At 38.9% G+C, this 16,539-nt stretch overlaps 1 protein-coding gene across 1 annotated transcript in view; it reads right to left on the bottom strand.

Annotated features, from left to right (window-relative positions):
* Nucleotides 1-3,255: 3,255 nt before the first annotated feature.
* Nucleotides 3,256-16,539, bottom strand: part of LOC139740261 (adhesion G-protein coupled receptor G6-like) — a 35,639-nt gene continuing 22,355 nt past the window's right edge. Inside the window, exons 14-25 of the mRNA XM_071650843.1 lie at nt 15,755-15,914; nt 15,072-15,218; nt 13,841-14,032; nt 13,314-13,360; nt 12,693-12,795; nt 11,016-11,143; nt 10,327-10,356; nt 6,231-6,505; nt 5,170-5,239; nt 4,201-4,601; nt 3,710-3,823; nt 3,256-3,317 (exon numbers count right to left, since the gene is read on the bottom strand). Coding sequence (XP_071506944.1) covers nt 3,256-3,317; nt 3,710-3,823; nt 4,201-4,601; nt 5,170-5,239; nt 6,231-6,505; nt 10,327-10,356; nt 11,016-11,143; nt 12,693-12,795; nt 13,314-13,360; nt 13,841-14,032; nt 15,072-15,218; nt 15,755-15,914 — 1,729 coding nt within the window. The remainder of the gene's footprint in view (nt 3,318-3,709; nt 3,824-4,200; nt 4,602-5,169; nt 5,240-6,230; nt 6,506-10,326; nt 10,357-11,015; nt 11,144-12,692; nt 12,796-13,313; nt 13,361-13,840; nt 14,033-15,071; nt 15,219-15,754; nt 15,915-16,539) is intronic.

Raw genomic sequence — 16,539 nt, 5'->3', positions numbered from 1 at the left:
CGAGCTTCCACAAAAGCAAGCAAACTCCAGCTTGGAGGACGAAAGACGGAGAACAAAAACAGCAATGATGAGAGTCGGAATACCACTATGCATGAAACAAGGGAATTGAAATTGGATTCATTATGATATAAAAGGAAAAATTTAATACAAATGAAGACACTTAATAGCTGACCAGGGAAATTAGTTCATCAGTGTTGTATGAAAGTACAATACCTACAGTTGATTGTTTTTATATGTAAAAAGAAAAATGTAGCGAAGGGGATTATTGTCACTCTTGTCATATTTTGTAGTCTAAACTTTGTAGTTAAGTATGCAAAACTTTCTGAGTTTATCCGTGAAATTATGTGATACAATTTTTGTAAAGATTAAAAATTTACCACGGAAAATTTAGACGCCATCAATTTCATCGCAATAACATTTCTTTTCTTCTCTTGAAATAGAAATTGATAACTGTGGTTTGATCTGAATCAACATAAAAGAAACTGTGTTTGGATTTGTATGAATTTGCCATATGTGTATTTGTATATATCTGCATAGTCTGATTTGATTACAAAGTGTTTATCATTACGATGCATGTACTTTACGTATCAATACTACTGATAGTCGTCTTAGAAGTTTGTTTTTATCACAATAAATTAGATTGTACTGGTATCAGAAGCGATAAAGTGCTTTTGAGTGTATGTGTGCGTGTTGGTCTGTCTCTCTGTGTGTTCATTTTTCAGTAAGTCTTTGTTTTGTTTAGATTAAAGTACAGCATTGTAATCCCGGAAAATGTGTATAATAAAATCTTTGTCTTTACACACACACACACACACACACACACACACATACAGTGTATATATATATATATATATATCTTCTAAACATATACAACCAGGAAAATCAATTTATTGTGGCTATACAAAGAATTCGATAAGCATTAAATTTTCATTTGACATTGACGTATCATGTAAGTTTAGGAGTTTTTCCTACTCGCTCTGTCACCACGATTACGTACGTTTCTATGGAAAACCATATTTGTTTGTTTTTAATTTTTGACCAACATCAACAATAGCACAATACAGATGTAAACCAAAGTCTTCTTTTTTTTGCACATGAAACAGTAAGGATAATGAGAAAAAGAAGACTGGTCAGCAAGTGTTAATAAATAATTTATTACGCGAGATGCTTAGTCCCAAATTCACAAGATATCACATTAATGCATCGTGTCGCAACACAAAACACACTTTGGAAAACAAGACGCTCTAAACGCACATGAAACAAGAAGCCATGACATGAAAACACATGTCCACGTAACGGTTGAGTTATAGACATCATCAATGTCCTTAGCATGCTCAGTGGCCATCTTGTTGAGGAATTCTGGTTCATGTTATTTAAAGAAATCGTTTAATACTAGATCTATAATATAGGACACCATACATCATTAGTCAATATTAGTCTGCATGATTCTTATTGTTTGAAAGCTACGAGGGTTTTGAGAAGGATTTGAAAAACTACATATTGATTCGATTCAGAAAGGTTCTGATGCTGGAGATGATGAATGTACAGCTGTAAATTCGTCAACTTTCTACAAATTAGAGACTAACGAATCCGGCCAAGTAAAAGACACAGCCCCTAGATGGGATTCAGGAATAATGTTCAGCTGTGTATAGACATTTGTGATTAACGCTTCGGGAATGTTTTTGAGTATGAAGACTTCGACATCACGATTATCGGATACTTCATAATTTCACTAAAGAAAGAAAAAGGAAAAAGGAAATACTAGTTGTCTGGACATAAATTTGCTCGATAGTAAAACCTTTACGTATATACACATCATAATGCCAGGATGCGATGCGCACCATCCACCTGGGACTACATAGCCTTAGAGTGTGCATCAAACAATGATTACATAGACACCTTTCCTATTTGTGTTTCAGGTCACAATGAACATAGTTATCTGGGGACAGCATGTGATAACCACACAACATTTTCTTTGTCTGCATCCAAAGAGCTTTATTACAGTTTCATTTTTAATTCCAGTCTTCAAACTATTTTCTTAAGTAACTGATATGTACATAAGAATAGGAAAGAGATACATTTATACGGCCTTGAAGAATATCGCCGTTTAGGAGAATGACGTTTTAAACGTTTAGCTCTCAGTAACTATTGCACAGTGGCGAGATTAAACGGCGATGAGCGCAGAACGTATGATAAGAACGTAGCTAATGGCTGACGCGAATTTAAGTCACGTGTTCATACTCGGCCCTGCAGGCGTTGAACGCCAAACGCAGTTTTGTATGCCATGATGTATGCCACGCGGTTTTGATTGCTGCTCCGTGCCAGTCACGCATGTGCGTCTCCAAGGCGGAAAATGTCGCACACTGTCGGCGCACCTTTAACTCTTTCTGTACCATCGAGTCCACAATGTGCACAAATTGCATACACATACCTATAGACAGCAAATTAATGTGACATGCAGCGGGTTAAACACCAGAGCAAGGTGCACACACTTATAGTTCAGTCATTCATGTCGAACATGGTTTTAATCACTTTTTTATACAAGAAAATAAAGCGAGTACTAGTATTACTCTTGATCGCCGATAAAATACGTTGCAAGCATGATCAGTCGTGTGTGCCTAGCTGATTTCGATACACAGGTTATTTTCACCCTTTTACACACAAACAAAAACACTGATGTACCGTACTCCTCATAAAATTTTGTCTTGCTCAATTGTGAGAATACGATTTTTTTCCTCCGTAGTTTTGCATTCGTTATGTACGATTAGTCACCATTGCTGATTCATCAATTTTAGCCTCTTCATTTTAACAGAATCCATGGTATGCCTACAAATTGCTATATTTGACAATCAATAAATCAAATCCATATCTTTGCTGGTTGTCAACCCTGGCTACTTCCATCCACATCTGCTGTGCTGAAGCTGTCATGGAACATTAAAGAGCCAAACAAAAACATTCCTTCATATTTAAACTCCTCCCTTCACGGGTCAGAGCGTCAGGTCTCTTTCAGATCCGACAACAGAGAGCGACATTTGATGTCGCTACACGAACTTCAATAAAAAAGTCGGTGCGTTCCGTCTTCATATCGCGCAAGTTCTTCATTGTTGGACCATCATATTCGTCGAGGCCGGTGTCCCGACTGTTACAAAACGTTAAAATCCACTCCATGCCCATGGCATTATGGATGTAGCAACCTGCCGCTGAGGAGCAAAGTGATAATGCCATGCACTGTCAATCCTCTTTATTTTTGCGTCCTCAGATTCTTGAATCCGGATAGGAATCGGGCCTGACTTGAAATGGGTTGAATTTCGGCACTCCTAGGGCAGAAGAATCAAACAACAACAGCCTTAGTGAAAAGCATACCCATTTGTCAGGTCGATTACATCAGCCTTCCAAAACTCCAATACCAGCAGAAGGATGTCGGTACTTTCATCTTCTCACGCCTACCATTGCTACTATGCATTTCCTTTTTTTTTTCAATCTACCGTATCGATCATATGACTTTAAAATGTTTATTTCCTTAATCTCATCATTAATCATCCCAAGCATCGTCACTGACAAAATCATTTTAACTATAGCCTATTATTGTCGCCACACTTTTAATTTTAAATACATTGTATTTGTGCTCGGCTGGGCGGTGGTGGTGGTGGTGGTGGTGGTGGTGGTGGAATTGTAATTTTTCATTTTTATCACTGAGATATTGAATTACCTTCTTCGAAGATGATCGGTTCGTGGTTGAGGTGGCCGTTGGGGTCGCCCGTCCGCTCAAGGGTCAGTCGCTTTTGAAGCTGGGCTTGTCTGCTGCTGTTACTGAACTGTTGACCTGCGAGAAAACCCCGAGCACATAAATTAACGCCATTATCACCAACATATGATGCTCATGTGCAAAAGAACATTATTATCATAAATCAGTGCAGGATAATAGATTCTGGGTTGCCCGCACGGTACATACAACATTCTCGTTCCGACATGATTCACTAGCATACAAGCTGTTCATTTGAACTTTGTCATTCGAGTTCGATTTTACCTGTGCAATGTGCGTGCCACACGTCGACACAATGCGTACGCATCAACCGGTAAGAGAGACAATAGCTACATAATTATATACATGCCAGCAAGTAAAGACGGAGGGAGAGAGATACTGAGAGAGAAACAAACAAACAAACAAACAAACAAACAAACAAACAGGTTTATTCTTACCCGAACTGGTTTTCGCCAGTTCCTCGAGAGTGAGGCACTGCGGACACAGGATCGTCCTCCAGCCGAGCCGCACCTCCTCGTTCAGGACGCAGTGGAAGAGGAAGATGCAGAGCCCCTGGGAAGAGTTGAAGATAGCGAAGAGATAGCTGAAGGCCAACCCCGCGTCCCCTATCATGAAGATCGCCAGCGCCCACGTGAGCCCAAGGAGTACGGTGATGCTGAGCGAGGCGCGCAGCTGCGAAGCGCCGTCGAAGCTCTCCGACGAGGAGATCGAGCGTCGACGCAGGGAGCAGAGCTGGTTGGTGACCAGGCAGAAGATGACGCCGTTGAAGAGGAGCATGAAGAGGGCTGGAGCCGCGAAGGTGACGTAGAACACGACACTGCCCACCTCTAACCAACAACTGGTGGAAGAAAAACACATACACATACACATGCTTTTACATGATGTTACAATGACGTTTTCAAATAATTCAAACTTTATTTTCCATTTTTTTTCAACAGAATGTACAAAGAAATATGTGAAATTTGACATGCGTGTCGTTGAAAATATACATAACCCGCCAGAGATGTTCAACATGTTCATGTTCATGTCTATGTGATCAGTATTGAGCAGGTTCCTCCTTAACACTCAATCCAGGAAAAAGGAAGGGAAATTAAAGGGACAGAAATAGTATAAGAAGAGTCCATAGGTGGGAAAAAGAAAGCCGTGGCAAAATCAAGAAGTTTAACTAAGAGTAAGTATGATACAAGTTTACAACTGACAAACTGCACTTTACATCGATGAAGTTCGATTTGTCAATCAGTTCCTACGCTGAAAAACAACTCGATGGACGAATCAATAACGTGAAGACAAAATGTTGTAGTTCACGCTTTCTGTTACGTTACTTTTTTCTTGCGGAGAAAACAGAAGTCTCGCCAAACCAGACCTGACACACTGAGAGTTTAAAGAGAAAACGCATATAAACTCACAAGTCTTGGTTGAAGTTGTAATGATCCAGGTTGACCCCGAGAGTAACTCCGACAATGACGAGCGGCAAACCTAGATATAAGAAAGCAGCAGGCCGTATGACATCAAGGCATCGACAGCGTAATCAAATCTTGCAATAATTAGGACAAAAACGCGCGTATAACAGTCCACCTTTTTTTACATGCCAGTCCACGATTATTGACTTTAGAATAGGTAATTGTAAAATATTCTGACTTTCTGATACTTTATCCATACTTTTATGGAAAAAAATTGCAGATTGCCACAGGAATACACTCAGATGACAGAATGTGACCCATCATGGCAGTTTACGTATAACTATAGTTCCATCCGATTCTCCTTTTCCATACAAAGTCATTACCATTCATTATAAGTAATCCATTATAAAATAAATTTATTAATAATGCTGATTTTTTATTTTACCATGACACAATGTGAATATGAATAATTATCTATACTCATGATGCCGTTATTATTCCGCCAAGAGGGCGAAGTTTAGATATGGGGGGGGGGTGCCTAGAGACCATGGCATCACTCTAGATATCACACCAACAAATAATTATCCATAGACATATTATTTGTAACAATTAGAAATATCATAACGCCTCTTTGAATCTCACGATATAACAAGATTCAATGTCAATTGTGATTCACATCTTTAACAAGCCAATCTGTTTCACTCCAGTTCTACAATTTTCGAACCTGTTTTTTTTTCCTGCTCAAACTCCGCTCAGAGGTATTTAGGCCTGTAGCAAAAGTACCATTTCCCCAACTCGAAGGCGGCACTAATTTTTTTTTTTTGTGTGTGTGTGACACAAGCCGAAACAAGCACAGTTCTTCTGAATCGAAAAGAAAACGCTTCCAGTCTCCAACTGATCGATGCATTATTTTCGTTAAGAGATTCGCTTGTCTCTTCCAAAGCTAGTAAGTTCTTATCAACCGGATTGCCTCATTTTTCATAAAATCTTAGCAATTTATTTTACTATATTTTCGGACTGGTCCATTTTATTTGCAGTTGTGAGGTCTGTACGGACCGGTGACTCACCCCAACCAATGGCAGCCATTTTCTTCATGAGGTGTGATCTGTAGCTATCGAAGACCTTCACCAAGGCGAGATACATGTGCCAAGCCTCGAGACCCATCCACGCCACGGCTGTCAGGAGCCCAAAGTGGAGTAGCGCCCCCAGGAGTTTACAGGACACTTTGCCCGGGTAACCAGACTCGCTGACGGCGGCATCGACGATGAAGAAGACGTTCATGAGAAGGAGGGCGACGAGGAGATTGAGCAGGACGCGAGTGCGACGATCACTACGGAGTTGTCTAAGAGAGGAAATAAGGAAAATTCCCACCAAAGTATTTAATGAATTTAATGTATATAATTAGGCCTACTAGAACAAACAAACAAACAAACACTGTATTTATCAGCATATTCATATGAAATAATCTCTGCTAGTGAGAAAGACGTACGAATATTTTTTTTTTTAGAATTGAATGTGATGTGTTCAAAATGGTCTAACAAGGTCTTGGCAATGATTTCCAGCTTGTTGCAGTTTACGAGTCAACAATGAGACAAATTTTGTCTATTCTTTTCCATGCTTGCACCTTTATAATTCATATAATTTACTCTCGCAGGGAGAAACGAGTAAAACTGATATTTGGTTTGGTCAGAAAATTTTTCAAATCAGTAATGATCAATGTTGGTGTTTGGGGGGGGGGGAAGATGATGCTTGAAATAAAATGGTGCAGGAATTAGCAGTCAAGAAGAATGAGTACGCTGAAACTTAAAAGAATTAAGGTAAGATATTTCCTACTCTACGCGTTACTGAACACACAAACACAGGCATGCAGACGATGCTACAGACAGTGACGCAGAGGGAACAAAGTAACACGATTGGAATAACAGTGCGTATAGCTAGAAGGTAAGCTAAGTATGTCATACAAGTTCTGTCCTAAGCATACGAATCCCTTTCATACTGTACATATTAGAAGTCATTGATGATAAATGAAAAAGAAAAGATGGACTATGCCATCTACCCAGGTTGTCCCGCTATAGTGCATACACAGTTCTCCGAGAGTAGCCCGGCCATGAATTACCGCACCACTGCTGTGCACTATACACCGAACTTTATAGTGTGAAGTAATCTTCGATCCTAAGCTAGGCAGGATTCGAAACCAAGATATCCAATACACAATAGATTCCTCCAGATGGCGTACATTCAAAAAGTCGAGTGGCAAAGCAGAGAAAGGAATGATTTCAGATGTTGAACTTTGAGACTTTTATTACTGCAATCGTGGACAGTTCAGATAAGGATAAAGTACCGATGAGATACATCATTTCTTTGCGGTGATTTGTGATTTGTCGAGTCTCGCCCGTGAAACAAAGTGCAAATAGTTGAAGTGTTTGGTCGCAAAATGGATTAAGCGCTATTTTCAAATATTTAAAACTAACTACGTCATCAGATAGAGAAAAATTAAACATTTTCAGTGATACCTCACTTGTTATATTACAAGGAATATTTGTGAAGTTATAATCTAAACAAAAATCATATTTTATTATCGTTTTCTTTGTTAGTGGGGGGGGGGGGGGGGGCTAGCAGCTTTAATCACAAATATCCTAACTCGTTTTGCGACCAAACTCTTCAAACATTGTTAGCTGTTGGTGACACAGAAGAGTGGTATTAAGTCACCTTGTGGAGAGTAGTGAAGACTTTTCAAAATCTGACAGAAGTAAGCAAATTTCACAATGAAAATCAAGGAGAAGTGTGGCACAGAAATAGATATCTTTTATCACAATTTGATGCAGAATTGAGCAGCGATGGGTGAAATACACAGAGTGGTCAATATTATTCACAACTTACCATCGTATCATAATATCTTGACAAAAGACTACGGTGCACAGGAATCACTTATGGTGGTATCAAGTACCAAATACAATTGTAATAGATTTAAAGAAGAAATTTATAGGAAATAATATCATATAAATTGACTGTTTTCCATCATTTAATGTTATTTTGGTTAATTTCTGACATAAATCATGCAATACAGTTGTCTCTGCTTTGAATATAAGAATCTTTATTTTTACAAAATTTGAGCACTGGAAAAAGTTCGATACGGCTACGAAAAGTGCCAAATCTGCGACGTCACCAAATGTGTATGCAACCCAGTGGGATTTACGTATCTATAGGCAAACTGTGTGCACTTTTCAGGGAATTTGTGTGTAATTTGTTGTCAATCTAGAATAAATCGTCCGCCAAAACTATATATTCACGTCGTGAAATTGTTTGTTTGTGTTCATTGGAATCATTTTTTACACCCATAAATTTACGGAAAAACAAAGTTTTAAAAGCACAAAACCTATCGTCAGCTCAAGATTCACGATCGCCGTGATCAGCTGTTCCTTCGTACAGCCACAATTTGCTGTTATTATTCAATATTGACACAACAAATCGATCATTGTTGGGGAATTGCGTATAGCTGAGGTAATCTTACATACTCATGAAGGATGATAACTAAGTCAAAGAGCTGTAATTGATTGGAAATCATTTTTACACCCATAAATTTACGGAAATACGACGTTTGAAAAGCACAAAACCTGCAACATTTCCGTGCTGAGCAGCAATCGTGTTGCACGCAAGCATGCACCGCTGCTGCAGCGATCCCCATAGTATAACACGTAGGTTGCACGTATTTCGATCAAGATTAGTGTCTTGGTAACAGGCTGTTTACGCGTCTGGGAGACGATTTTCATAAACTTACGCATGCTTCAGACGAATTTATGAATGAAAGTGAGTAGCATGACATTATGCCATGACCATATTTGGAATAAGCAGAGGTAGAGCTTTCTGTAGGTACCAAACATGTCAGGGTTCAAAGCAGAATATCTAGGACACGATCGCCAAAAGAACAGTTATTATCGCCGTAAGCGAAGGCGATTTGGTCTTTAGACGTAAGATTTTGGCCAACTTTTGAGATTGACATCCCACTTTTCTCTTCAAAATTCCACATTTTGTAGGTTATATTTCGAAATATTGTTGATATCAATCAGAAACTAGAAAATTTCCCCTACAACGTGATACCAAAATGTCAATTTGGTCCCTGAGGTCATTTCTTTTTTTTTTACCTTTTTCGGGCTGTAGCGCGAAATCACATTTGCCGAGAAGTTTCGGGTTTTGCCAGAGCGGGTCTCATATAGCCGTACGGCAAATCAGCTCATACACATTTGATGACGTCGCTCAAATCCGAAGTTTCTTGTAGCGAACGGAGCTACGTGGTCATAGAAATTGGGTGTTTTTTCAATCTCAAAAACAGTTTGGGGTAACGTTACATCGTCTAAAAGATATCCAGTTTTGTTAACTAGCTTCTTGGCTTTCCGTAGATATCAAACTTGTCATATTTCTAGATTCTCTATAAATTTCTGCTTTAAGAAAAGGACAAATGATCAAAGTAACATTAACATACAAAATCCTCACAACCACTTATACATACACAGCTCCTATCCGCGTGATGTCTGCTTTTTAACCAAGATTTAAAGAAAATATGAAGAGTTGTATTGCAAAATGAGCTAAGCGCCATTTTTTAAACATTTCAAAGTAAGTCCATTATTAGATAGAGCAAAATTAAGCCTTTCCAGCAATCCCTCACTTGTTTTTAAACATAACAAGGAATATTCTAAAAGTTATGATTAAAAATAGCCTGTATTTTATTATCAGTTTATTATTTTCTTTGTTTTAGCAGCTTTAATCACAAATATCTCAATTTAACAGAAGTGGATTTAGCTCATTTTGCGTTAAAGCTCTTCATAATATGTTCTCTTTCTTCGTCAAAACAATAAGGCAAATCAATAATGAAATACTTGAGTAATTCCACAACGCATGCACTCAACGAACATTATCTACAGCTTGAAAGAAAATGATTGTAGCGGGAAAGGTTTTTTTTTTTCCTACAGATGTCAGCAACTTCATTCAGGATCGTCGGATTAGAGAGTGAAAAGCTACGAAGAGAAATGGAAATGAATCCCTGTACACCAATTGAAGAAAACGAGAAACAGGTGATACGTTTAATACGTGTTAAACAGTGTGCAGGATTCATGCAATGGAAAATAGGGGTAATGAGAGGGGGAGGAGGAGGGGTCACTCTGTTACCTCTTCTTGTTGGTGGCCATCTTTACGGTCCTGAGAAATCAAAACACGGATATCTGATTGCTTTAATCGCCGGGAAATAGGATCGAATCTAGTATAAAAAAGCAACACTGAGGAACATTCGTCTTGATGTAGGCCTACATTCAATGAAAATGTACGCGTGAATAGCGTCATAACTATACTTCACTGAATCTTTAATTTTGAGAAAAAGCAATAATTTAACACCATGTTTACGTTGGTTTTACTAAAGAGAGGAAATTTAGGTGAACAGAACAGGGAGGTTTCATGAAAGAAGTTGTTAATCACGCAATTTAAGATCAATTACACAACTTGTGTTACGATGTTTCGAATTCTCCCATTTTTTGCGTCTTTCACTTCTCAAAAGGCAATATAAGTGAAAACTTGCGAGTAGTCCTAGGTCGATGTAGACTTGTGGGGCTTTGATATCACTACTTCTTGAAAATAAAATAATGAAACCCTTTAGATGAAACCCTAAAAACAGAAAAGACCCAAGAATAAATTTCTAATTGGTAATAAAGAAAAAAACTTGCGTTAACATCCTCATCTACTATGTTTTCATTATCTACACCCGAAATCATTACACACTGTTTCCTCATGTGTCACACTGGATGATTTGAAAATGCTTGCTCAAATAGAATAGCAAAGAGCCAAGACCGTCCAAAGGATCTCACCTGATCATCATGTAAGATATAAAAGTCAAGGTAAGTCCAATGATGGACAGGCCGCAGCCGACGTAGCTAATGATGGAGAGTGCCCTCTGATGCCCGTCATCGTACGACGAGGTGACGCCGTAAAGATCCTGATTACGCGAGGAAAGAAAAGCAAAATTCAATTGTTTAGACGAAAATGACTTGAAGAAAGTGACCTTTAATACGCTAAAGGGGTGTTCTGACTTACATATTATGCAGTTACTAATAGTTGTCTTGTTACAATTGCTTTAAATAAGATCGTATGCTCGATCTGTCATCATGAACACCAAGTGAAAAAAAAAAAGAATCAACATGGTCCCGTTTCATAAAACTTGTTATCAGTGACAACTGCCACATTTCTGTGACAAATTTGCTCTTAGCCAATCAGATGCGAGGATTTTAGTAGCTTATAACAACTATGACAACTTGTCACTGATGACAAGTTTTATAAAAAAACGGGGCCCTGGCCTGGGATATGAATAAGACAACGAGTAAATGAAAGAAAGGTGAGGCTTTGGCTATTTTGTTCTAACATCATGGTGGTGTCACTGCCATAGAGTGGCTTCAGCTCAGTGGTTGTGTCGCTGCCCGGTAAGCGGTATGTGAAGCAGATTCGAAACTCACGCTGGTTCCTTCTTTTTCACTACGGTGTTTATAACAATACAGATCGAGCATACGATCTTATTTACTATAATCTATAAAGTAAAATTAGTTTCTTAAAACTTGAACATAACAAGGAAGTTAAAGAACTTTTTGTGTGTTTACACCGAATATTGATAATGGCGCAACTATCCATAAAAAGGTCATCTGAGGTGCAGATGTCATCACCTCCAAAGCTCTTCGAGTGGATCTCTCCAATATTGGTCTTTGGACTGAGATAATCCGACAAATCATTAAGTTTTTATTAATAACGTGCAACCATAGCCATTTTCATCCTTGAAGTAAAAAATGCTAGATAACACTAACACATACAAATCAAACCAGGGGATAGACTTTATTATTGCAACTGATTGACAAATTACCCTACATCGACGTAAATAAGCACTGAATTGATCAGTGTGTATGTTGTTGTTTTTTTCCCCTCGGGCGGAAGCTGATCTAGTGGTCTAGTGGAGATGACGCCTGTTTGGAGATCAGGAGGTCATAGGTTCGAATCCTGCTCGAGTATGTACGCCCGTGATTCTTATCGTGGCTGCTACTAAAACACTGATCAATTCAGTACTTATTTACGTCGATGTAGGGCAATTTGTCAATCAGTTGCAATGAAAACATCTTGACGGAAGAATTTCATGAATTTGGAGGGATAGGCTTTTATCAAAACATTGTCTCATGAAAAAAAAGTTCAATTTTCCCGTTTAAGTTTATATACGCTGTCCCAACTTAAACAAGGTGTGAGACACCGGTATGTTCACAATATTTGATTGACAACATAATAGACTATACAGTTTGCAGAGAATATGACATGCCCGGCGGGAAGTATGCACCATAGAAACTAATTGATCACAACTATTCGAAAAAGTAACACTTGAAGTCAGAGTCCCGCAAGTAATTAGTTTTGATACGAAGCAACTACGAAAGGTAAAGTAACAGAATTTCAAGATCGGATTCATGTTCAGTGCGATCAAATTACGAGCAGCCTGATGATGCATGTATACTAACCATGAGAAGCGCAAAGTTGGTGAGGTGGTCGCATTCACACTCCGTCCTGTTATCCTCACTTGACAAAACGCTGCAACCTTCCGACGACCATGACCCTTGACCCGGTAAGTGAATCCCATTGGAATGCAGAAATTATAGACGACAAAGATTTACAAAATAAATGCTCTAAAAGCTAAATAGTATTCACTCGACACATACATGTGAAACTTTGGAGTCCAAATTTGATGTTATAATAAGGTATGATGAATTATGAGGTTTTTGTTGTTATTTCGAAGACACTGCCAGATCTTTAAGAGGCAGGACGTCGCGTAGTCCTGGTAGCCCGCTAACCAACAAATTAAAAAGAGGAAAAAAAATAATAAATACGAAATATTTCTAGCAGGACACACGGATACCTAACTAGGCATTCTGTTTTCTAATAATTGACTTTTGTACATTATGATTTTTTTCCTTTGGTTTGGTTTGGTTTAGTTTGGTTTGTTTGTTTGTTTGTTTTGTGTGTTTGTTTACAATCACTCATGAACACATCAGAGTTGCTCAGCACTACGTGCAACATTAAATTATGCATAAATTTTCTTCCCATAGGTTATGAAATATTGCTACCGTAGCTGTGTATACTAACCTGATCCACTGGAGTTCCAGAATACACAAGTGGGATTTTCCGCTCTCTGAAAGAAGAACCAGTCAGACATTTTATTTCATGTATCAAATCAAAACTGCTTCAGACTAGATAAGCAGCGTGCTATCTGTAAACATATGACATACAAAACTGCCAGACAAAATCAGTCATTTTGAGTTAAAACAAACAAACAAACACACACAGAAAGGTTTGGTGATTGTGAAATATTTGCTTATCAGACGTTTGAAGGAGTATGGTAACGCAGTTTCTCAGAGTTTACAAATTCCATATTCGGATTAACAAGCCCTATTTCATTTTCGCATGAACAAACTTTCGGAATAACGAACTTTTGGAAAAGCGTCATTTAAATGTTTGGATTAACGAGTCCTATTTCATTTTCGGATTACAGAACTTCTAGAATAACTAAGCTTTTGAATAGCGCTACAATATGTTTGGATTAACGAGGTCTATTTCATGTTCGGAATAACTAGGGCCTATATATCACTTCCTATTTTTATTTTGATCTCACCATTGGGCTCTGGTGGATGAATGACGTCTTCACACCATCATTCAGCCCCGTTATAGCGAGATCCCCTACAGTGGCCGAGATGACGACACTGTTGAGGGCATCCCTTTCCACGTCACCGGCGGACGTGTTAACCACGGCAGGCGTGCTCGTCCTTTCATCACTGTAGCGCGTCTCACCGGCTGCGCGGATGACCTGCAAAGCACGTAACAGAGCAATATGTTAGAAATTTTGTCCAAGGTCGAGCTCAGAATAATGTGAAAGTTATGAAATTGTTCAAAATAAGACAAATCGAGACAAGTTTTCACGATATTGAGCTTAGTATTGACATTTCCTTTCGAGACGCGATCAAAATTATTCTCGGTAGCATCACTTTAAGTTTCGTCGTGCGCGCATGCGCTTTCCTCAGGAGATGTTCTCCTTCGGCGACCGAGATACTTGGAGAGTGCACCGTTACTGCGTCTTCTGGAGATACAGTGCCTGGATGTAGATGGCTGCTTGGGATCGCATTCGACAAGACGTAATAGGACGATTCGTAGAATCAACCCCAATGTATGCACTGGTATAGGTTAAGACCATTTATGATGAAAAAGTCTCTAGGGAAACAAAGCATTCTCTGCAGTGCGAATCGAACAGCATCGATGCCATAGATTAAGGAGATTCGTGATGTTTCCTTCACCAAGCCACCGCTATGATCTTTTCCAGACCATTGTCATTTACTTTCCTATGCATCCATTTGCATGTGGTACTAGTAGGCTACCTAAGATGATGCTCATGTATCTATGCATCAATTGATGTACTTACCTATACATTTATGTATCAATCAATGTATTCATTCATTTATTCATTCATTCATTCATTCATTCATTCATTCATTCATTCATTCATCCAGCAATATCAACTTAATCATCTACGAGTATTCGGTTAATCATTAAGCTGATTGCAAATAGGCCCTACAGACAAATTGGCAAAGCCGGAGAGGAGGAATAGTAGAAATAAAAGAATAAAGAATATGTTATGATCACGTTTACTCTCAGAAACATTCACTAAACCACAGCAGTTAATTTGTGAGTGCTTGTCTGTAAAAACACCTTGCCTCTTATTCGGCGTCTGGCATGAGGGCAATTCCTCCACCCCACTCCCCCCTCCCCCCCTCCTCTCTCTCTCTCTCTCTGACTGAATTTGCATAAAATCCTGAAGGCACACTTCTGATATTGGAGATCAAAGCGTTTACCTCAAAATAGGTGACGTCCTTGTATATCACGAACTGCAGCCTGTCGAACATGCCCTTGTAAACTGCGAACAGCGTAGCTGGGAGCTCAACCGACGCCTGAGCCGCGGGGTTGGGTTCTGGGTCCGTTCCGTTCAGAGTGAGCACGGGCTTTATGGGGTAAAAACGATTACGTAAAACAGCATAAGATCGTGTGAGGAAAGAGAAATTAAAGTTTCAATGTATAGCGCTTCAAGATATATGAAGGGATGTCACTAAAAGCTTTGCCATCATTGTGTTTCAGATTTTTGAAAAGTGAATGAGGGGTTATGTCAGATGCATTTTGCTTCTTCTTTTTCCTTTTTTTTTGTTATCGGCTGAACTCCAAACACAGAAGTCATGGTGCATGGACAAGTACTGAAAAAGTTCAGGTTATTAACTAAGATAACGACCTTTACACAGGGGAGTAAACGTACGTAAATACGATATAGAATCATAATGAGTCGAGATAACAATCAATAGAGAAGACAGAGGATCCATAAAATTGTCTCGGCAATTTGTGGAGAAATCTGCTAAAAGACACACTATGAAATTTTATATTATATCTCCCCATTGTTACCAACTTAAATGACACACACACACACACATACACACACGCTCACACACAAACACATAGAGACAGAGATAGCGGAGAGGGCGTAACTCACCACTGCACGACCGTCGTCTTCGAGAACGCTCCTCAGCGTCACGCCCTTAACGTCTCCTTCGATATGGACAACGACGAGGTCGACGCGGTCGGTGGTCGCTTCTAAGACGGTGTTCTCGAAATGAACGTTGAGGGCTAAATCATCGACCAGGTGGAGAATTCTGTCGTATGAATTGGGAAAAGTGGCTAGAATTCATTCCTCTATGAATCCGCCATGGTTGTGTGATACATTCCATGTTTTATTTTAGATGGCATTCATTAACAGTGGTAAAACCGGCAAAACATGGTGGTAGCTAAATTTCATTAATATCGGATATGAAATGAAGGGAGATGTGATATCTTATGATTCACGTGTAGCATTGAGCATCGTCATGTTATTTAACTCGCTACGTGCCACATTTGTTACCTGTCCATAGGTTTGTGTGTGACATTTTGTGCACAGTTGACTCACTGGCATAGAAAGGGTTAAAGAATGTAGAATGGTTTCATCCCCTCATCTCGCTTTGCACCTTCTTGCAAGTCTTCACTAACTTAAGTTATCTTCTTCTTTTCTAAGAATCAGGTGTTTCTTTCACATCAAAACATGACATTATAGGCTTGGAAGACTATATAATTGAGTACCGGTAATCATTTTTAGTTACAAGGGTTTGCAGTTCCTGAATTGTCGACCAAAACATTACATGACTCGCTCCACGACTCTCTGCGCATTGTACAAAATGTATATATTATATTGCACAGATAATATGTATATAAACACACACACTCATATATATATATATATATATA

The sequence above is a fragment of the Diadema antillarum genome, unplaced genomic scaffold (assembly GCF_040938485.1).
Source record: "Diadema antillarum isolate AM-2024a unplaced genomic scaffold, OU_Dant_1.0 seq00000846_RagTag, whole genome shotgun sequence".
Classification (NCBI taxonomy): Eukaryota; Metazoa; Echinodermata; class Echinoidea; order Diadematoida; family Diadematidae; genus Diadema; species Diadema antillarum.
Note: the sequence above shows the minus strand (reverse complement) of the source record. Positions and strands in the feature narration are given on the sequence as shown.